The 19,289-nt window shown below is 45.3% G+C and overlaps 1 protein-coding gene across 1 annotated transcript in view; it reads left to right on the top strand.

The window, feature by feature from the left end:
- trim37 (tripartite motif containing 37) overlaps positions 1-19,289 on the top strand; it is a 100,765-nt gene that overhangs the window by 17,635 nt on the left and 63,841 nt on the right. Inside the window, 6 exon segments of the mRNA XM_038813119.1 lie at positions 7,002-7,125; positions 8,406-8,473; positions 9,073-9,197; positions 10,740-10,790; positions 15,369-15,450; positions 16,415-16,491. Of these exon segments, the coding sequence (XP_038669047.1) occupies positions 7,002-7,125; positions 8,406-8,473; positions 9,073-9,197; positions 10,740-10,790; positions 15,369-15,450; positions 16,415-16,491 (527 nt within the window).

The raw sequence follows: 19,289 nt of genomic DNA on the forward strand, positions 1-19,289 counted from the left end.
CTACACGCTTATTGAAGACGCAGACGGTTTCGAGGACACAATGACTTTGTTAAAAGAGCACCACGTCCGCACTGTGAATCAGGTATACGCTCGGCATCTCTTAGCTACCAGACGGCAGATCCCAGGGGAATCGCTGGACGGTTTTTACTGCGCATGTTAGTGTTAGGTAGAAACTGTAACTGTCCAGAAGTCTCAGCCAATGACCACACCGAACTCTTAATATGGGATGTTTTTGTCGCGGGCTAGCTGACCTCTAAAATCCGCCAGCGACTGCTGGAAAACGACATGCTGGGGCCTAAAGAGGCACGGAAACTTGCGCACTTCCTAGATGTATGAGATTAAATGAAAATAGCTTATTATCACAAGTAGGCTTCAAATGAAGTTACTGTGAAAAGCCCCTAGTTGCCACATTCCGGCGCCTGTCCGGGGAGGCTGGTATGGGAATTGAACCGTGCTGCTGGCCTGCCTTGGTCTGCTTTAAAAGCCAGGGATTTAGCTGTGTGCTAAACCAGCCCCATGGCCTACGTTCCCGACCGCGTGGTACCCGCATGGACAGGGTGGACCCCACCTGTGGCTGATTCCAAAGCACCCCTAAATTCCCCACAAGCTTGTGCAGTGTGGCAGCCAGGAAACCGGGGGGGGGGGGGGGGGGGGGGGGGGGTGCGGGATGATGTTATTTTTGCAGGCAAAACCAACACCACCGGCAACGCTGCCCAGCCCGATCCGCAATCTGCAAGGGCTGTGGAAAGAGAAGAAGGGGCACCTCATGGCAGTATGTCAGGCCCGGTCGGCCACCGCTGTCTCCACAGGCGAACCGCGCCTGCTGCCATTCCTCTCCTCACAGGCCATGTGTAATTCATGGGGGCAGCCATCTTGGATGACTTCTCAGGACCCCGACTTGGCTGGCCATGTATCGCCTGATGAGATCTCCCAGCCGTCCACGTGTGATTCATGAGGGCAACCATCTTGGATGACGTCTCAGGACCCCGGCTTGGGTGGCCATGTATCGCCCGACGAGATCTCTCCGCTTCTGCCACAACTTGCCTCATTGACACTGGACCAGTCTCGGCCCCAAACGCTTTCAATCGCTACGATGCCGGTATTCATCAACGGGCACAAGACAATCCTGCTTGATCGACTCTGGGAGCACGGAGAGCTTCATCCATCCCAATACGGTAAGACACTGCTCCCTCGCTGCACACCCAAACAAAAGACCTCCCTGGCCTCTGGGTCCCAATCTGTGGAGATCCGGGGGTACTGCATAGCCAACCTCACGGTCCAGGGCATGAAGTTCAATAACTTCCGACTCTACGTCCTCCCCCATCTCTGCGCTGCCACATTCCTTGGGCTGGACTTCCAGTGTAACCTGCAAAGTTTAACATTCAAATTTGGCGGCCCCATACCCCCCTCACTGTCTGCGGCCTCGCGACCAAGGTCGACCCGCCTTCCCTGTTTGCAAACCTTACCCGACGATTGCAAACTTGTCGCCCCTAGGAGCAGACGGTACAGTGCGCAGGACCAGAACTTCATTAGGTTTGTCGTCCAACGGTTACTAAAGGAAGGCGCTATCGAGGCCAGCAACAGCCCCTGGAGAGCTCAAGTGGTTGTTGTAAAGACCGGGGAGAAGCATAGGATGGTCATAGACTACAGTCAGACCATCAACAGGTAAACGCAGCTCAACGCATACCCTCTCCCCCGCATATCTGAAATGGTCAACCAGATAGCGCAATACTAGGTTTTCTCCACAATAGACCTTAAATCAGCCTACCACCAGCTCCCCATTCGCCCGGACGACCGCAAGTACACTGCATTTGAAGCAGATGGGTGGCTCCACCACTTTCTAAGGGTTCCCTTTGGTGTCACAAATGGGGTCGCGGTCTTCCAACGGGAGATGGACTGAATGGTTGACCGGTACGGTCTGCGGGCCAAGTTCCCGTACCTCGACAATGTCACCATCTGCAGCCATGACCAGCAGGACCACGACACCAACCTCCGAAAATTCCTCCATACCGCAGAAATCCTTAACTTAACCTATAATAAGGACAAATGTGTGTTTAGCACCGATCGCCTAGCCATCCTCTGCTACCTAGTGCATGATGGAGTCATAGGCCCAGATCCCGAACGCATGCACCCCCTCATGGAGTTTCCCCTCCCCCACTGCCCCAAGGCTCTGAAACGTTGCCTGGGCTTCTCTTATTACGCCCAGTGGGTCCTCAATTATGCGGACAAGGCCCGCCCACTAATCCAGTCCACGGTTTTTCCCCTATCGGCAGAGGCCCGCCAGGCTTTCAGTCGCATCAAAGCAGACATCGCTAGCACGACGATGCACGCAATCGATGAGTCCCTCCCCTTCCAGGTCGAGAGCGACGCATCAGACGTAGCTCTGGCTGCCACCCTCAATCAGGCAGCAGACCTTCTTTTCACGCACCCTCCACGCCTCAGAAATCCGCCATTCCTCCGTCGAGAAGGAGGTCCAAGCCATCGTCGAAGCTGTGCGGCATTGGAAGCATTCCTGGCCGGCAGGAGATTCACTCTCCTCACTGACCAACAGTCGGTAGCCTTCATGTTTGACAATGCACAGCGGGGCAAAATTAAGATTGATGAGATCTTATGGTGGAGGATCGAGCTCTCCACCTATAATTACAAGATCTTGTATCGTCCCGGGAAGCTCAACGAGCCTCCTCATGCCCTGTCCCGCGGCACTTGTGCCAGTGTACAAGTAGACCGACTCCGGACCCTCCACGACAACCTCTGCCACCCGGGGGTCACCCGGTTCTTCCACTTTGTTAAAACCCGCAATCTGCCCTACTCCATCGAGGAGGTCAGGACTGTAACCAGAAACTGCCAAATATGCGCGGAGTGCAAGCCGCACTTCCACAGGCCAGAGAAAGCGCACCTGGTGAAGGCTTCCCGCCCCTTTGAACGCCTCAGCGTGGATTTCAAAGGGCCCCTTCCCTCCACTGACTGCAACACGTATTTCTTAAACGTGATGGATGAGTACTCCCGGTTCCCTTTTGCCATCCCCTGTCCCGACATGACGGCTGCCACCGTCATTAAAGCCCTCCACATCTTTACCCTGTTCAGTTTCCCCGCCTACATCCATAGGGATAGGGGGTCCTCCTTCATGAGTGACGAGCTGCATCAATTCCTGCTCAGCAAGGGCATTGCCTCCAGCAGGATGACCGGTTACAACCCCCGGGGAAATGGGCAGTAGAGAGGGAGAATGGGACGGTCTGGAAGGCCGTCCGACTGGCCCTACGGTCCAAGAATCTCCCAGTGTCCCGATGCAGGAGGTCCTCCCCGATACACTTCACTCCATCCGATCACTACTGTGCACTACTACCAACGAAACACCTCATGAACGTCTCCTTGCCTTCCCTAGGAAGTCCTCCTCAGGGACCTCGCTCCCAACATAGCTGGCAAGCCCCTGGACCCGTCCTACTCTGCAAACAGGTACGGGCCCACAAGTTGGACCCTCTGGTTGAGAGGGTACATCTCCTCCATGCTAACCCCCAGTACGCCTATGTGGCGCACCCCGACGGCCGACAAGACACTGTCTCCCTCCAGGATCCGTCCTCCCACTGGCCCCATCTGGATGCAATGAAGCTGAAGACGACACGCTACCAGAGCCACGGATGCCCGAGCTGACGCCAGCATCACCGCCGGGACTGCGACGATCGCAGAGGACGACCAGTGCCCCCGACTGGCTGATAGTTTCATTGTAAAATGAACTTGTAAATAATTGTCTGTAAATATGTATATTGCATGTAAAGGCACCGAAGGGTACCACTATAACCTCTGCCACTGTAAAAGCAAGGCCACCACCTCCGCCGGACTCTTTTTTTTATAAACGGGGTGAACGTGGGAGGCTATATTTGGGTATCGTGGTACCTAGGTGGAATGTACCTTGTACTGTAGTATGAGTGGTAGAACCTGACTGCTGGTTCCGCCCAGCAGGCGGAGCATAAGAGTCTGTGTTTCACCCACAGCAATCATTCTGTACCGGAGCTGCTGGGGTAACTACTTGTTCATTAAAGCCTTCAATTGGACTACAGCCTCGCTTCAGTAGTGATTGATTGTGCATCAATTAGTTCAAAAGATGGTTTATTTGCATACACAAAAGTTATCTCAACATGCAAACACAATATCTTCTACGAGTTAAACTACACCTATCAGCTACAATAACCTACACTTAAGGGCGACCTGCACTGTGCAAATGCATAAAGGCCTTTATCTGGATTTCACATGGCTGGTTTGAAGAAAGTGGCTCTGTCTCTGCTGGGCTCATCTGTCAGGTAGTGTTCGTTGGTCTTGAATTTAGCTGGCTGTTCCTGCTGCAATTGGGTGGCACAGGCCAGATCCAAGAGAGACAGAACACATGGCTGTGCTCTCTTTTATCTCTGGGATTTTGCGCTCTTTGGGACGATCCTTAACCTTGGACCCAATTGTTCGACAGGGCTCTGATCACCTCTCTCAGATTAGGCCAATAAAGGGGCGGGTGCCTTGGTAGCTGGGTGGGTCCATAGCGGTCATTGACCTTGGCAGTTGTGCTTTCTGAGCAAGGGAATGGCGCTGATCAGTCTGTGGCTGTATCGGTTGCTTGATTGGTGCCCTATTGTCTGGGAGAATGGGCCATTGAAATGTAAACGAGCGGGGGTTTTGGTCAGGTTTGGTTACCTGTGTTTTAGATACACATAGGCTGTGTATCTGACTGAGTCCTGGGTTGGGCATAATTCCCATGGTCCTTTGCGGGTGGCCATCTTAGATGGCTACAAGCCCCACTGTCAAATCCCAAATTAAATGCTTGCCTCACCGAGCCTTGTCTGATAATCCTCAAAGAAGTCTCCTGCAACAGCACCACACCAGCCTTCAAGCTCCAAAGGTGTGCAAACACCATAGATCATTTTACCGGGACGTTTAACCCCCTTACATTTCACATGACCAGCCAAGTAAGGGGTCGTCTACCCGTGCGCCCCCCCCCCCCCCCCCCCCCCCCGGCTCACAATCATGGAGTTTCTGCCTCAACGACCTATGGGCCTGAACCAACTCTGGATAGGATGCTATTTCTCCCTCCCCTTGATCTTCCAAAACAACTGAGACATAAACTTTGGTTGGGCTCAGATCCTCCAAGCCTTCGGCAACCCAACCATCCTCCAGTTCTGTCTTCTGGGGTGATTTTTCCAAATCGTCCACCATGGCTCTCGATGCTCTCCACTTCTGGAGAGTAGATCTGGGCACTTTGCCTTGTTAGAGCCACCTCCTCTTTTATCTCTGCGCCCTGTGCCTTTACCATTTCCTCAACCTTTGCCTAGGCTGTTTGAATTGAGCAGATCGCTCCCTCAATCGTTCTTTTGTGATCCTCCGAGACCTCCTGCTGTAGTTTCTGATATTCCCCCGCTAGGATGCTGTAAGCATCTCATTGGTTAGTGGAGTGGTCATTGATGCTGCAGGAGCCTCTGCCAGTTTCCTAACAGAGCTCTCGAGGCTTTCGAATTCTACTTTTCCTAATTTTTTTGCTGCCTGGTCTTGTATTTATTGGGCATCCCGCTGACGTGGGAATCTTAGCCCATTTATCTAACCTAAGTCCAGCCCAAACCTCCTCCAGAAATCATGCGAAAAAGGCTTAATTACAAGTTCTCTGGTGGGAGCCACCTCGTGTACAACTGCTGTTCTACATATCACCACTGCAAGTCTATAGGAGCTTTATAAATGCAAGTTAATTATCACACTCTTTTGGATTTCTTCTAAATCATCTTGTTATAGGCCAAAATGAAGTCTGTACCTGGCTGCTATTGATTCATTCAACCTTGCTGAACCAATACAGAATCAGCATTTGATAGTTCTCTAGGCTGGTGAGGTTTCAAAAGCTGAGAGTGAAGCTTTCACATTTGTGGCTTTCTGTCCAAGGGGCCAGAGAGGCATTCTGTTTGTGGTTGGAGACCTCTGACCTTTGTGTACAGCATGCTAGGATGTACAAATAGTCGTTTGGTAGTACAGAACTTTGTTTAGCACTTAACTGTCAGTCATTGGTTAACTGGTGCATTCTCCATGGCAACACCTGGACCAATCTGAGTTCACTTTGCCAACCAATCAGCACTCTTCTCATGAAGTGTGTTTTGTTGTTCCCCTTACATTTGGTATTCTTGCGAGTTCTGATGAGTACAGGACCTTGGAATGTCCCAAAGAACTTCACAACCAAGGAAATACTTTTGAAGTGTACAAGGTTCCACAGTCCGATTGCATCAGTTGAGGGATTAAATGTTGACCATGACTCACAAAAGACCGCTGCAGCTCATCTTTTGAATAGAGTTGTGAAATCGTGCAGACAGAACCTCAATTCAACATCAGATCCTGGACTTGTTAAGTTGAATTATGTGCTTCAGTCTCAAGTGGAGGTTGAACTGACCAGCTTTGGCGGGAATGTTGCAGCTGGGAGATTGGCTGAGAATGGCCAAATTTATTTTGTACAAGTGTTTTACAGGGAAGTTTACTTGTTGGCTCCATTCAAATTTCTTGACCCTTGAGTTTCTGAAAAGGCTAATAATTATGATGGGAAGAAAGTTGATAATGGGAGTACCTTCTCCATTTTAACAAAAACATTTGTACGGATAGTGTTGAATTTTATTCTGGCATTTTTCATTAAGGGTTCTGCATGGACTAGCGATTGTAGCAAAATATCTAGATACCAATTATGACTGTTAAATTGCTGCGCATAGTTCGATGCACATTTGCTACAGATATTATTTGTAAAATGTAACTTTCACTTAAATTTGATTTAAGTTAAGCACATAATGAATCACTACCTTTCCTAGTCTGATTTTTCTTTTCAATATTGAAGAACAGAATTAGTCATTCCAGCTAACTTATTAAAAATGCTTGTAAAATGTGAGGTCAGGAGTTTTACAGATACATTCTGCATTTTAAGTGATACTTATCGCACTTTTTCCTAAGTTTTTTAAATTTAGCTTCTGACCGAAATAATTTTATTCTGTATCCACCAGGAGAGAAATGTGGAAGCAGTACGTAGTGCAAAGGACGAGCGTGTCCGAGAGATTAGGAATGCTGTGGAAATGATGATCGCAAGACTAGATACACATCTGAAAAACAAACTTATAACTTTAATGGGTACAGTATATATCTTTACGATATACCAGAAATTCAAGACTGAAATGTTTTAAAAATACATTCCCTTGCTGTGGTGCAACCCACTTCAACTCAACAGCATGTAACCCAGAGGTGGATAATGTACTGGTTTGATGAACAAATGAAATGTGTATGAAGCAGACAACACCAGGAGATATGTGACATCTTTCAGTGGATCAGCTTCGGACCCTCTTATTACCACACAACAGGAGGCTGATTCTGGCACCCTGCACATGACCTACAGTGGTTGCTGCTGCCATACACAATTGAGATATCTTGATATTATCCACCCACTGGATAGAGATGATCCCTGCCCTGTCATTGACCTCTCCTCTTCCCCCTAGCAGTGCTATCTTCCTCATTATCCTGGGGGTGGGGAACTGAACTGGAACAGCCATATAAATATTGTGGCTACAAGAGCAGGTCAGAGGCTAGGAATTCTGTGGAGAGTAACTCGCCTCCTGGCTCCCCAAAGTCTGTCCACCACCTACAAGATACAAGTCAGGAGTTTGATGGAATATTCTATTCTTGCCTGGAAGAGTACAGCTCCACTCAAGAAACTTGACACCATCCAGAGCAAAGCAGCCCCCTTGATTGGCACCCCGCTCACCACCTTCAACATCCACTGACGCACAGTGACAGCAGTGTGTACCATCTACAAGATGCACTGCGGCAACTCAACAACGTTCCATCGACAGCACCTTCCAACCTTGTCCACTTAGAAGGACAAGGGCAGGATATGTCTGGAAACACCACCACCTGCAAATTCCTCCAAACTATACCACCCTGATTTAGAAATATATTGCCGTTCCTTCACTGTTTCATAGAATTTAGAGTGCAGAAGGAGGCCATTCGGCCCATCGAGTCTGCACAAGCCCTCGGAAAGGGCACCCCACCTAAACCCATGCCTCCACCCAGTAACTCCACCTAACTTTTTTTGGACACTAAGGGCAATTTATCATGGCCAATCCACCTAACATGCACATCTTTGGACTGTGGGAGGAAACCGGAGCACCCGGAGGAAACCCACGCAGACACTGGGAGAACGGGTAAAATTCCTGGAGCTCCCTTTCGAACAGCACTGTGTACCTGCACCACATTGACTGCAGCAGTTCTCGAGCAATTGGGAATGGAGCATAAAGTGCTGGGTAGCCAGTGGCATCCAGGTCCCGTGAAAGGATAAGAAAGCATGTGAATTGCAGCATGAACATTCTCAAAACTATACCTGTTATAAGTGGTGCTTCAAAATATTTTGTCTCTAGGTCAGAAGACCTCACTGACTCAGGAAACAGAGCTGCTCGAGTCACTGTTACAGGAAGTAGAACATCAGGTAACCAAAGTGGAAAATACAAGAGCAGCTTGGATTCACAGTTACTGAAGTTACCAGTTTTTTTCCCCCCCCCTCAACTTTTGTTGCATTGTGTCCCTCAGTAAGACCAAACAAAATTATAACTTTTATTGTGATGGCTAGGCTGGTAATTGTACCGAAAAACACTGGTACTGACCCGGGCAGATTATTAATATCTGAAGTCCTAGTCTGTCACGAGTTACTTAAGGTAGTGTTGGTGGTGCCACAGCTAGCTCTGGCAATGGAGATTAAAAATCAGCCGGAGATTTTCCCCCCTCTCCCTCCAATTGCTTTCGAGCTTAATGGAGAATATATTGGTGAAGATAGGATTGTGTTCAGCTGCCGTTGCCACTGTGATAGCCGAGGCTACTGATCCCTATCTTTAAAAAATAAAAGGTGCCCTGGAGGAGGTACCAGGCAGCTAGTGCCAAGTGGGCATGATTTGCCATACTTTCAAGAGGGCACAGGTCACCAAGCAATGCAGACCCCAAACCCCTGCGTTCATATTGCTTATTTTTAAATTGATATTTGTAAATCTATTTCTGAAATGAAATCTAGCAGATGTTTTTGTCTCCCTGCAGCTGCGATCCTGCAGTAAAAGTGAATTAATTCTGAAAAGTCAAGAAATCCTGCTAATGTTCCAACAAGTGCATCGTAAACCCATGGCTTCATTTGTCACAACACCTGTCCCACCAGACTTCACCAGGTATTATGAGACGAAAACAGGAAAACTGGAAATCTGACACAAACAGAAAATGCTGACAATACATAACTGGTCAATAGGTGCCGAGAGCAAGAAAAGACAGAGTATGACATTTTAGGGGTGAACAGAAATGCTGACAATACACAGCAGGTGTAATTTTGTTAGATTATGCAGTTTGCAGGCAACTTAATCTACTTCCCTCAATGCGATTGGTGTACCATTTTGCTTCTCGCCCTCTACCTTACTGAAATTCCTGTCTATCTTCAGTTCTGACATGGATTCCAACCTGTATTTTCAGCAGTTTTATGTTTTTTATTTCACAAGGTTTCATGTTAAATTGTGGCTTGCAGCATGGTTTGATTTGGTATTTGAGGCTGTTTTGGGGGAGTTTCAGGAAGGAGAAAAGAAGCTTTGCTGAAATGCTATTACCATGTTGCATCTGACTTCTTCCTCATTTATGGCCGGAAGCACAGGGTTGTTAATAAAGTTGCTCTGTAACTGAGAAATTACTATTAGTTCCAGCCTGCTCCATATTCTGCTTGTTGCAATCTGCTGTACTAATTGTGGGATTTTTTTGGATGGTACGGTATTGGAAATGCAATGCATAGTTTGCCAGAATGACGCACTGTGGATGAGCTCTTTGATCTCTGCTGTCAAATACAAAGTGGAGGGCACCTGCCTCCACTTCACTTCAGTACGAATCTGGGATGGACAGGTGCCCCATCTAGTGGCTGCTGGGAGAAGAGCAAGAACAGTTAGTTACAATCGGTATTGTTGATTTACAAGTGCAAATGAGATGATCTTACTTCGAAAAGCAGGCAGAGGTCTGTAACATGAGATCTGTGTTCACTTTACATCGTGCTGCAACTTCCTGCAGCTGGTGCATGAATGAAACATTTCACTGAAACAGACAGTAGCAGCATTTAAGTATTAGATAATACATTATAAATATTAGTTTAGGTATGTGGTGCCCTGCATGCCTCCTACAGCTCTGGAAGAATTTTTTGCCACAAGATATCCCACCTTCACCGCTGGTGTTCTCCCAGCCTAAATTTTGGACCTGTGCTCCTAAACTACGCTCAGTGAGCAGGGTGGGGGTGCAAGGGGCAATACCCCCTAGGGACAGCAGATTTAAATTTAAGATTGCATACCATCTGCTTCCAAGCATTTTGGACCAAAGCAAGCTCCTATTGGGGAAAAATAGATTATTGTTTCTCCTGGTTTTTGTTTGACAGCGGATGTTTCAATTAAGTGAAAAAACAATGCTGCTGAGTAAATTATTTTCAAAAGAGTTGTACTCCATTGTTTTATGTCTAATTTAAAATGTACATTGTGCCAGATATGACCTATCAATATTGGTTTTCATCTTGTCTTGGCAGCCTTGTGCCCAAGACCTGCAAGAATTTCTCTCAAGATGCAGGAACACTATTTTTGGGTTCTGCCTCCATACAACTAAGTGAAGGTGAAATGTGTACACTTGCTGTCAAATCAGCAAACTGGATAACAGTAGTGCTATTTTTAATGTTCATTTTCCTTTTCTTCTAGTGAGCTGGTTCCTGCTTATGATTTCAGTACGTTTGTCCTGTCAAATTTCAGGTAATGATTTATTTCCTTTTTAAGAGTAGCTTGCGACAGCTTGACATCACTAGCTTATTCCTCAAATATGCAGGATTTTGCAGACGCGGCCAGTGAACAGCACCACCCGTTCATCACACTTGTATTTGCTCGGTGACCTGCGGACTTGTGCATTCAAACCTACTCTTGGATGCCATTTGGCAAAGCATCTTCTGCAAGGGATCTGGGATCAGTGTGAACAGGGAAAGCAATTTGTCTAAAGAATCCCGAGGCGTGCAGAATCTAAAGCAGGAAGGTTAAATTAGAATATTTAATGTGAAACCATGTGCAGAAAACAAAGTAGAGTGAAAGATTGATGAAGAGTAAAGAGACAAAGCAAAAGTGAAAAAATATTTTTGAAATACCAGTATTAAAATTTGATGAATGAGACTTATGATCGTCGACCACCCCCAAGTCTTTGGGATCCAGTTAGGAACCAGTAACTTTGTTTAAAGCAGATGATGTTTGAGATCCAAGGTAGTTGCTAAGTAAAAAAAAAAGCCACAAGATTCCACTTTTTTTAAATCCGAAAATAAACTTTGGTATACAAGGTCAGAAAGATAAAACAATTTATAATATTGATCTTGCACTTTGCTTCCAAGATTAATGAGGTAACTGTAAATTAGCAGACAAACTAGTCGAACATCCTACACTGCACAATAAATGGCAGATGTGACCGATCCCATGATTTCTCAGCAACCCACTTGGTATTCGTAGACCTTGAGTCAACTAATCTCACTGAAACTCTGTTTTCCGTATGAAATTTCAAGTCTTCACGCTTCCCTTTTAAAAACGTGGCCTCTGAATTCCCTCCAGAAGTCGCTCCAACTCGGACTGCCTCAGTGACTGCCCACACTTTCCATGGTTTAATCTTGTTTCCTGCGACTACATTCCACTGGATTTCCAAATCTGCATTCCAGCACCAACTTGCAGGCACACCTTCAGTTCTTCAGCCATGCTGAGCAGAGCACCACTGTTACACAGTTACTTTTGTTCCTTACTTTTGCTCCAACAGCCTGCAGCATGGAGTCGCCAGCTTTCAGCTGCTATTTCAGCTTATCAGGGCTTCTCCGAGTACTCACTGTCTCTGTTGCTTGGAGCCTCTTTGCTCTTCTTGCCGATCGTCTGCTGCTCCTGGTTGCTGCTTCCCTGGTGTGTTCACTTTCTCCCTGGAGTGGGATTGCTCTGTTTGGTATCCCACTCCTGGGTCCTTTGACTGAGTTTTTGCACTTCCTTCCCACATAGGCACATTGGGCACTTGTCCCTGGCCCAAAGAACTCTAAAACGTTGGATTGCATGTGCGCCATCCGCTCTTTAATCTGTGTCTGTGTGGAAACGCGCAGGGAATGCTGGAACTTGTAGTTTCTGGTCTCTGCTCAATGGGGTCTCTGCTCAATGGGGTATGTCGGGACTCTTAATGGGCTCCGCATTTTGTGACAGCGCTGAAGAAGTGTGGCGTTAATTAAGATGCATCGCACTGTTTAACAAATAACTTTAACTGGAATGGGCAAGCCTTGACTCTCTTTATTTTCTGGTGCATTTCTGTCGTGCTCTATCACACGTTCTAATGCGGAGAGATGCAGTTGTAGCAAAACTTGAGGAATAGGGGAAATTGGACAGCAACTTCAGATTTCTGAGTTGAACTGAGCACGTGATTGTCGGAAGTTGCTGACTGATTTACAATTTATTTTTTTTACTGCTAAATCTGGGCCAACTTGTCAAAATAATGATTTAATTTTAATCGTTTTTGGACATTGTGATTGAGGCAGGGGTATGAACTGACTCCAGTCCCATTTATTAAGATCATATGTATGTAGCAATAATTATGAGAGGTAATGGTGAAAATACTGCTGTAGGCCTAGTCACACCCATTTGACTGGCTCAAAAATCAGACTTGTTTTAGTGATTAAACATAATTGAAGATGTTTGCTCCACCGTGATTATTTCTGAAAAGGTTTAAGCTTAGTTTTGTCATCAAAGCATAAATTGAAATGAGAAACTGAACCTTGAGCATCAAAGTTTGAGCTTAATATTTCAGGAGCTAGCCTGAAGAGTTTGTGCAAAAGCTGGTTAATTCTAGACTACAGTTGAGTAAGGAGAGAATATAAACGTGACCCATAGGTGGTTTTCCATTAACTGTCGTGCTCCATTGAGAGATGCCACTGTCTGATCTGATGTAACTCGATTATTGTTCTTGTTCCACTATTTTTAAATCTACAATAGTTGGATTATATTTTGATGCATTTAAATGGCATTTCCAATTCCTCTCCTGTCTCAATCCTAGTACTCATTGATTCTCTTTAAATCTATAAAACAAACTTCAGAGCGGATATTTTGAGAAGGGGCATAGGGTAATGCAGCAAGCTGTTTTGCAGACAGTGACGCCACATTATAATGCCACTAATTAGAATTTGAACCAGCAGCAAATTTGGGAATTATTTATTGCAAGATGCCATTTATGTTATTAAGCTCCTCCATTCTTTCATGAAATATGTGCGTCACTGGCAAGGCCAGCATTTATTGTCCATCCCTAATTGCCCTTTAACAGAATGGTTTGCCCATGGTGCTGAGGTTAGCACTGCTCCCTCACGGCGATGAAGACCCGCGTTTGATCCCGGTCACTCTCCGCATATCCTCCCCGTCTCTGTGGGAGTCTCACCCCCACAACCCAAAAAGATGTGCAGGGTAGGTGGATTGGCCATGCTAAATTGCCCCATAATTTGGGGGGGGGGGGGGAGAAAAAGAGAATCAGATACTCTAAATTTAGAAAACAAGAGTGGTTTTCCAGGTCATTTCAGAGGAGAGTTAAGAGTCAACCACATGGCTGTGGGTCTGGAGTCTTATGTAGGTCAGACCAGGTGAGGATGGCAGATTTCCTTCACTAAAGTGCATTAGTGAACCAGATGGGTTTTTAATCAATGGCTTTATGGTCACCATTATGGAGACTGAGGTTCCAGCTGCATGCTATGATGGGATTTGAACCTGGTGTCCCCAGAGGATTAGCCTGGGCCTTGAATTATTCGTCCAGTGACATAACACTACACCACCATCTCCCCCTTTTGGAGCCTATCTTTGTGTGCTGGCAGCGTGGTTCCCTTTTCAGCAAATGTCACATTTCTGACTACCATTTTATTCGTGCACCCTTCCTATAATTGTGACACTTCCAGTTCACTTCCTGTCTCTCTCTTGTCCCATGACATACATGTGAACACTGATTGAATTGGCTTGATCTCTGCTGCTGTTAAGAATTAATAGAATATATTAATCAGAACAGCATCCACCGCTGTTTTCGACTATTTTCTTAAGCTGAACTTCATAAAAGACAAAATATCAGCAGGGAAACTGGATAGGCATACTCCCTTCACTTAAAAGGCGGCAGTCTCTCCCCAGGCACTATGCCCTGTTGGTAACCATGGATGTCTGAGCTGGTCCATGGCTATATCGGCACGGTACAGCAGTGGTTGGCCATGCCATCTGCAGGCATTTTGGAAGGATTTACAGTTTGATAATGAACCTGTTTTGCCAAGTCATGAATACACCTTTTAAAGGAAGGCGAAATAGACCTAAAAAGACTAAAGAAAAGACCACTGAAGAGGCATGTAGGTTAGGAAAGAGCGTGTATCGCTTTTGCTGTCCATCCTATTTTTCTCTGCTTCTTGATTTCATTGTCTCTGTTCCTGAATATTTAGAGTTGGAAATTGTACAAGCTGTGGCTACCAGAATTCTTTGCGGTGGTTCATGTGCTGTTATATTCCATATTTTGTAGGAAACACTGACCAGTTTTCTTTCTCATTTAAAATCTGTTCTAAAAGTGCATTTTCATTTTAGTGAGGTTAATAGATTAAGGAACATGCCTGATTACTGCGCATGTGGCAAGTATTGTGTTATGACAGCACATTCTCAATTTTGTTTTTCTCTCAAACACACTGTTTCTTGATCCTGACCCCCCTCACTGCTCCCTGCTCACTGTTGTCTTGCTACCTCATTCGCAAGCCAATAGGTTTGAATGTAAAAATTGCACCTCAAGAAAATAATCCACCTAATAATAATCTTTATTGTTACAAGTAGGCTTACATTAACACTGCAATGAAGTTACTGTGAAAATCCCCTAGTCGCCACATATCAGCGCCTGTTCGGGTACACAGAGGGAGAATTCAGAATGTCCAAATTACCTAATGGCACATCTTTCGGGACTTGTGGGAGGAAACTGGAGCACCCGGAGGAAACCCACGGAGAGAACGTGCAGACTCCGCACAGACAGTGACCCAAGTCGACAATGGAGCTGTGAAGCAACAGTGCTACCCACTGTGCTGCCGTAATGGTTTCTACAGGAAGTGATTTTTGTAATGTTTTAGTTTATTGCTGTTCTTATGAAAACATTTGGAATGCTAAATGAGGGTTAGCTGTACTGTAGAAATGATATTAATACTGAAGGCTTTATTTTCTACCTGATGGTCATTTCAAAGTATTTTTTTAAGTTTTCTGAACCCTGACCACTTCATGTGCTGGCTTCTAAATGACTGTTGTGAAAACCTTTTTTTTTGTTTTTGTTTTCAATAGCACCTTGCGTCAGCGGGCTGATCCTGTGTACAGCCCCCCTCTGCAGGTATCTGGACTCTGCTGGAGACTGAAAGTTTACCCGGTGAGTTCAAAAGCATGTTTGTGATTGTTGGGGAAGTCAGGTGGAGGATGAGGAGCCTTTGTTGAGCCAAGAGATATATAACGGTGACAGTATACATTGCACAAAGATATATGCATTGAACTGAATGTTGAGGGAAGTGAGTGGTGCAGAACAATACTTGTGTTTAACATTTGAAAATTGTGGACAGGGAGAGCTCACAAATGCTGGTAACGTTTTGGTTAAGAACCACCATTCTATCCTGGAAACCCTGCTTCCCACTATATTGCTTGCTCTCATTCCTCTTCTGAAGACTTGACTCCTTGCAACAGTACAGCACCATGGAATATCAGAGCCAACTCTAGTGCCTAACTGCGAATGCCATTCTTCATGTGCGCACCTGCAGATATTTATAAATCTCTTGCTCCTGCAGCTGCTTTCACTCCACTCCCCTTCTCTGACAGACATGCAAACGCAGGCTCGCTCTCGCTCTCTCTCTCGCTCCCCCCCACCATGCACTAAAGTATTTGAGACCCCTTTGTTGGGATTCCCTGATTCTACACAGCTATGGGATTGCACCATGCATGTCAGCCATATGGCTGAGTTTCCCACTGTCATACAGTTGAGCTGCCAAGTAAATGATAGTTCCAGTAGCTATTAAATGATCCCTTCGTAAACTAGCTTTCAGAGAATGTACAAATAAGGAGCCTGGATAAACTGTTTCTAAACTGTTCTAACCTGAATCTAAAGAGTCTGGAGTAAAGTATGGCTTTTGCAATTAGTTCTAATCAAATATAAACTTGTTTGTTAGAAAAGCTTGACTGAGTAGTAAGGAACTAGAGAAGAGGACTCTATTGGTTTCTCATACTAATACAGAATGGATTGATTTTAACCATGGTGTGTGATCCAATTGATTTTTTGGTGGGGGGGGGGACCTCGAATGTATGCATTAAAATCTGCAAACATTAAGTTGTGTATTCTATCCTAGGATGGGAATGGAGTTGTGCGAGGAAATTACCTGTCTGTGTTTCTGGAACTCTCTGCAGGACTCCCTGAAACATCTAAGTACGCAGACTCTTTATTTTTGTTTAATATGTGAATTCCTGTCCAATTACCTCCTCCTAACTGATTTTTAATGAGTTGGTCTGTTTTTTTTCCTTCCATCTTCAACTGTTGGATATTGTAGTAAGTTGTGAGATTCGTTTAGATTTTGCCCAGTTCTTTTTTTTTTTTCCCCCACCTCCCTGATGAAAGTGCTGATTCCTGCTGGTCCAGTTCCACAGATGGTTGCAGTCTCTGAACTTTCAAGTGGCCCCTCTCAACCTGCCAGGCTTGCTGAGCGAGTGTTGACGGAAGGTTCAACTTTTGCCTATCTGTGCCTAACATCCCCCAAGTGAACTTTCTAGCAGGGAGCCATTCATTGGCTTGTGATTGTGAACTGCAGTTCTACCTGTGGTTTTCTCCTTCTTGTAGTTAACCCCAGCTGATGTACATTTCCCAGAGGGTTTTTTGGAATACTCTCAACAGGAACGGGTTGAGTCATAGACCATTTACATCGGTCTAGAAATGATCGGATCAAGATTTAAAACGAGGAATGTAAGGTGGGGAGCAAGCAGCTGAGTGGGGTTTGTTTTGTTGCTCAAGCAAATTGATGAACATGATTGTGCCACATGGTGGCGTCCTGCGTTTTAAATGAATCCTGGTTTGAGTACCACATCACGCTGACCAAGCCACAGGGGAGTTACCATCGCATTTATAAGCACTATTCCGAAGATTATCTACTGATCTAATCCTTTCTCATTCTCAAATTTGCAGCAAGGTGAAAAGTCTCTGCCTATGTGAGATATACTTGAAATTTGACGTGTCCCCTGCAAGGTGCAGGGAAAGAGATTACGAGAGCTAGAAATGAACTTTTCTTCGCTCTGGTGACTGAGAAGGCGAGGCCACATTATCGAGCTTGGAATGCTCTGGGCATGTTCAGATATTGTGAACCATAAATTGAATGTTACCCTCCACTGACTCCCAAGTGCTGTCAGGACACTGCCGACTGAGATAAATAGAAAGGACCAAATGCTGAAAATCTTGAAGTAAAGCAAATCTTAGATACTGACTAACTTGCTGTAAGATTCCAGCGTTGTGTGCGGATTCTTTTCTTTGCGCTGCAGCCCAACAGGCCTGGGATCAGCCATTCCATTAAATAAGAAACTGAGCTGATCCTTTCAGAAGTTTGATCAAAAGTTATTCAGATGATTGCTCATTTTTCCTAGATATGTCCAGTTTTGTTGACGGAGCCTGAATCTCATCTCCTTATAGTTGTAGTTTATCAATTCTTTCAGAGCTCTCTTCACTCCCATTTGTAGGTTACAGTCAAAACTTTAGATTTTGCTGGTCTTCTTGCCCTCTTCCAAAGAATGAAATATTAAAGGAGACTTGACTTTACATGTTGCTGACCTGGAGGTTCTCTTGCAATATATTAGCAACTTCAGGGTCGTTTTAACCATTGTGCAGACAGGTACTTGTAACTCCATCCAGGAGCTAACTGCAGGCAAAGTATCCTAACCTAAACTGAATGCAGTATTTGCAGTGCTATCAGTTATGAATTGACCGTACCAAACCGCAATGCTTTTATTATTCCTGATTCTAATATGAACCTGGATTTAATTCCGATCCTAGCTGCCATCGGGTAAACTGTACTTAATGCTATAAATGAATCACATTATCAATTTTAAGTATTAATGTTGGCACCTTAAAATGATGCGCCTGAGACATGATGGTGTGATGAGCTGTGATTGCTCCATCGGACTCTGCCATTTTCATAGAAAACTTTGTTACCAAATACCAGGCCCGGTTCGCCCTCCTGCTTTCCCTGTACTTCTCCAACACCGCCTGCTCCGTCGACAGAATCCGGTCATGGGTATCTGAAATCCTCCCCTCATCCAACTCTGCTAAAGACAGGACCGTATCCAAGAGCGAGGGCGACGGTGCTGGGGAAATGAAGGAATCTCTATGTAAAATGTTCTGAGCCTGAAAATGTCTAATACATTAGTTCTTGTGAGCTGTAACTTCTCCAATAACTCCTCCATACTGGCAAACCTCCCTTCAATAAACATGTCCTCAAATACCCCCCATGCCCTGATAAGGAGTACAAGGTAGACGGCACAAACAAATGATTCCTGCAAATAGGGGCCAACATTGACATGGCGCCCATCTTAAAATTCTCCCTAAACTGCTTCCATATCCTCAAAGTGGCTACCACTACTGGACCCGAGTACAAAAAGATAGAGGGAAAAAGAAAACAAACACCCATCCTACAAACAGTCCCAAAAATACAAACTCCAAATATGCCAAGCAAATCCCCATAATTACATGCCCTCGCCCACAATACAAAAATCCTGCAATAAATACAGATACAAATGCATCTAGCAATTAGTTCGCCCCCAGTCCATGCTTCTTTACAAACTCATCCGCGTCCTTCAGCGCATCAAAATAATAGTCTCTCTCTTCAAAACCATCCAGATCCTCTAGCAATCCAACGATTCTTTTGCCCCTTGGAGCGATTTTCCACTTTGTCCCCCTTTTTTAAAAAAGTATTTTTATTCGGGTTTTGCAGAATTTTTCATAAGAACAGTAATAACAATAATAACAAAACTAACGAGTGAATATTAACATAGTGTAAAAAGAAAATATAGAATAACAATTAAATAGACATTACCCCACACGACCCAGTTTTCCCACACCATCCCAATGAAGCACCCCCCCTCCCCCTACGGTGCCTAGCTCTATCTTTTAAAAAAATATTAAAAAAATTCCTTCCCCCGATTCCCGTCCATTTTCCGCTGATTCTTGGCCACCCGGCTATTCTT

The sequence above is a fragment of the Scyliorhinus canicula genome, chromosome 12 (genome assembly GCF_902713615.1).
Source record: "Scyliorhinus canicula chromosome 12, sScyCan1.1, whole genome shotgun sequence".
Taxonomy (NCBI): domain Eukaryota; kingdom Metazoa; phylum Chordata; class Chondrichthyes; order Carcharhiniformes; family Scyliorhinidae; genus Scyliorhinus; species Scyliorhinus canicula.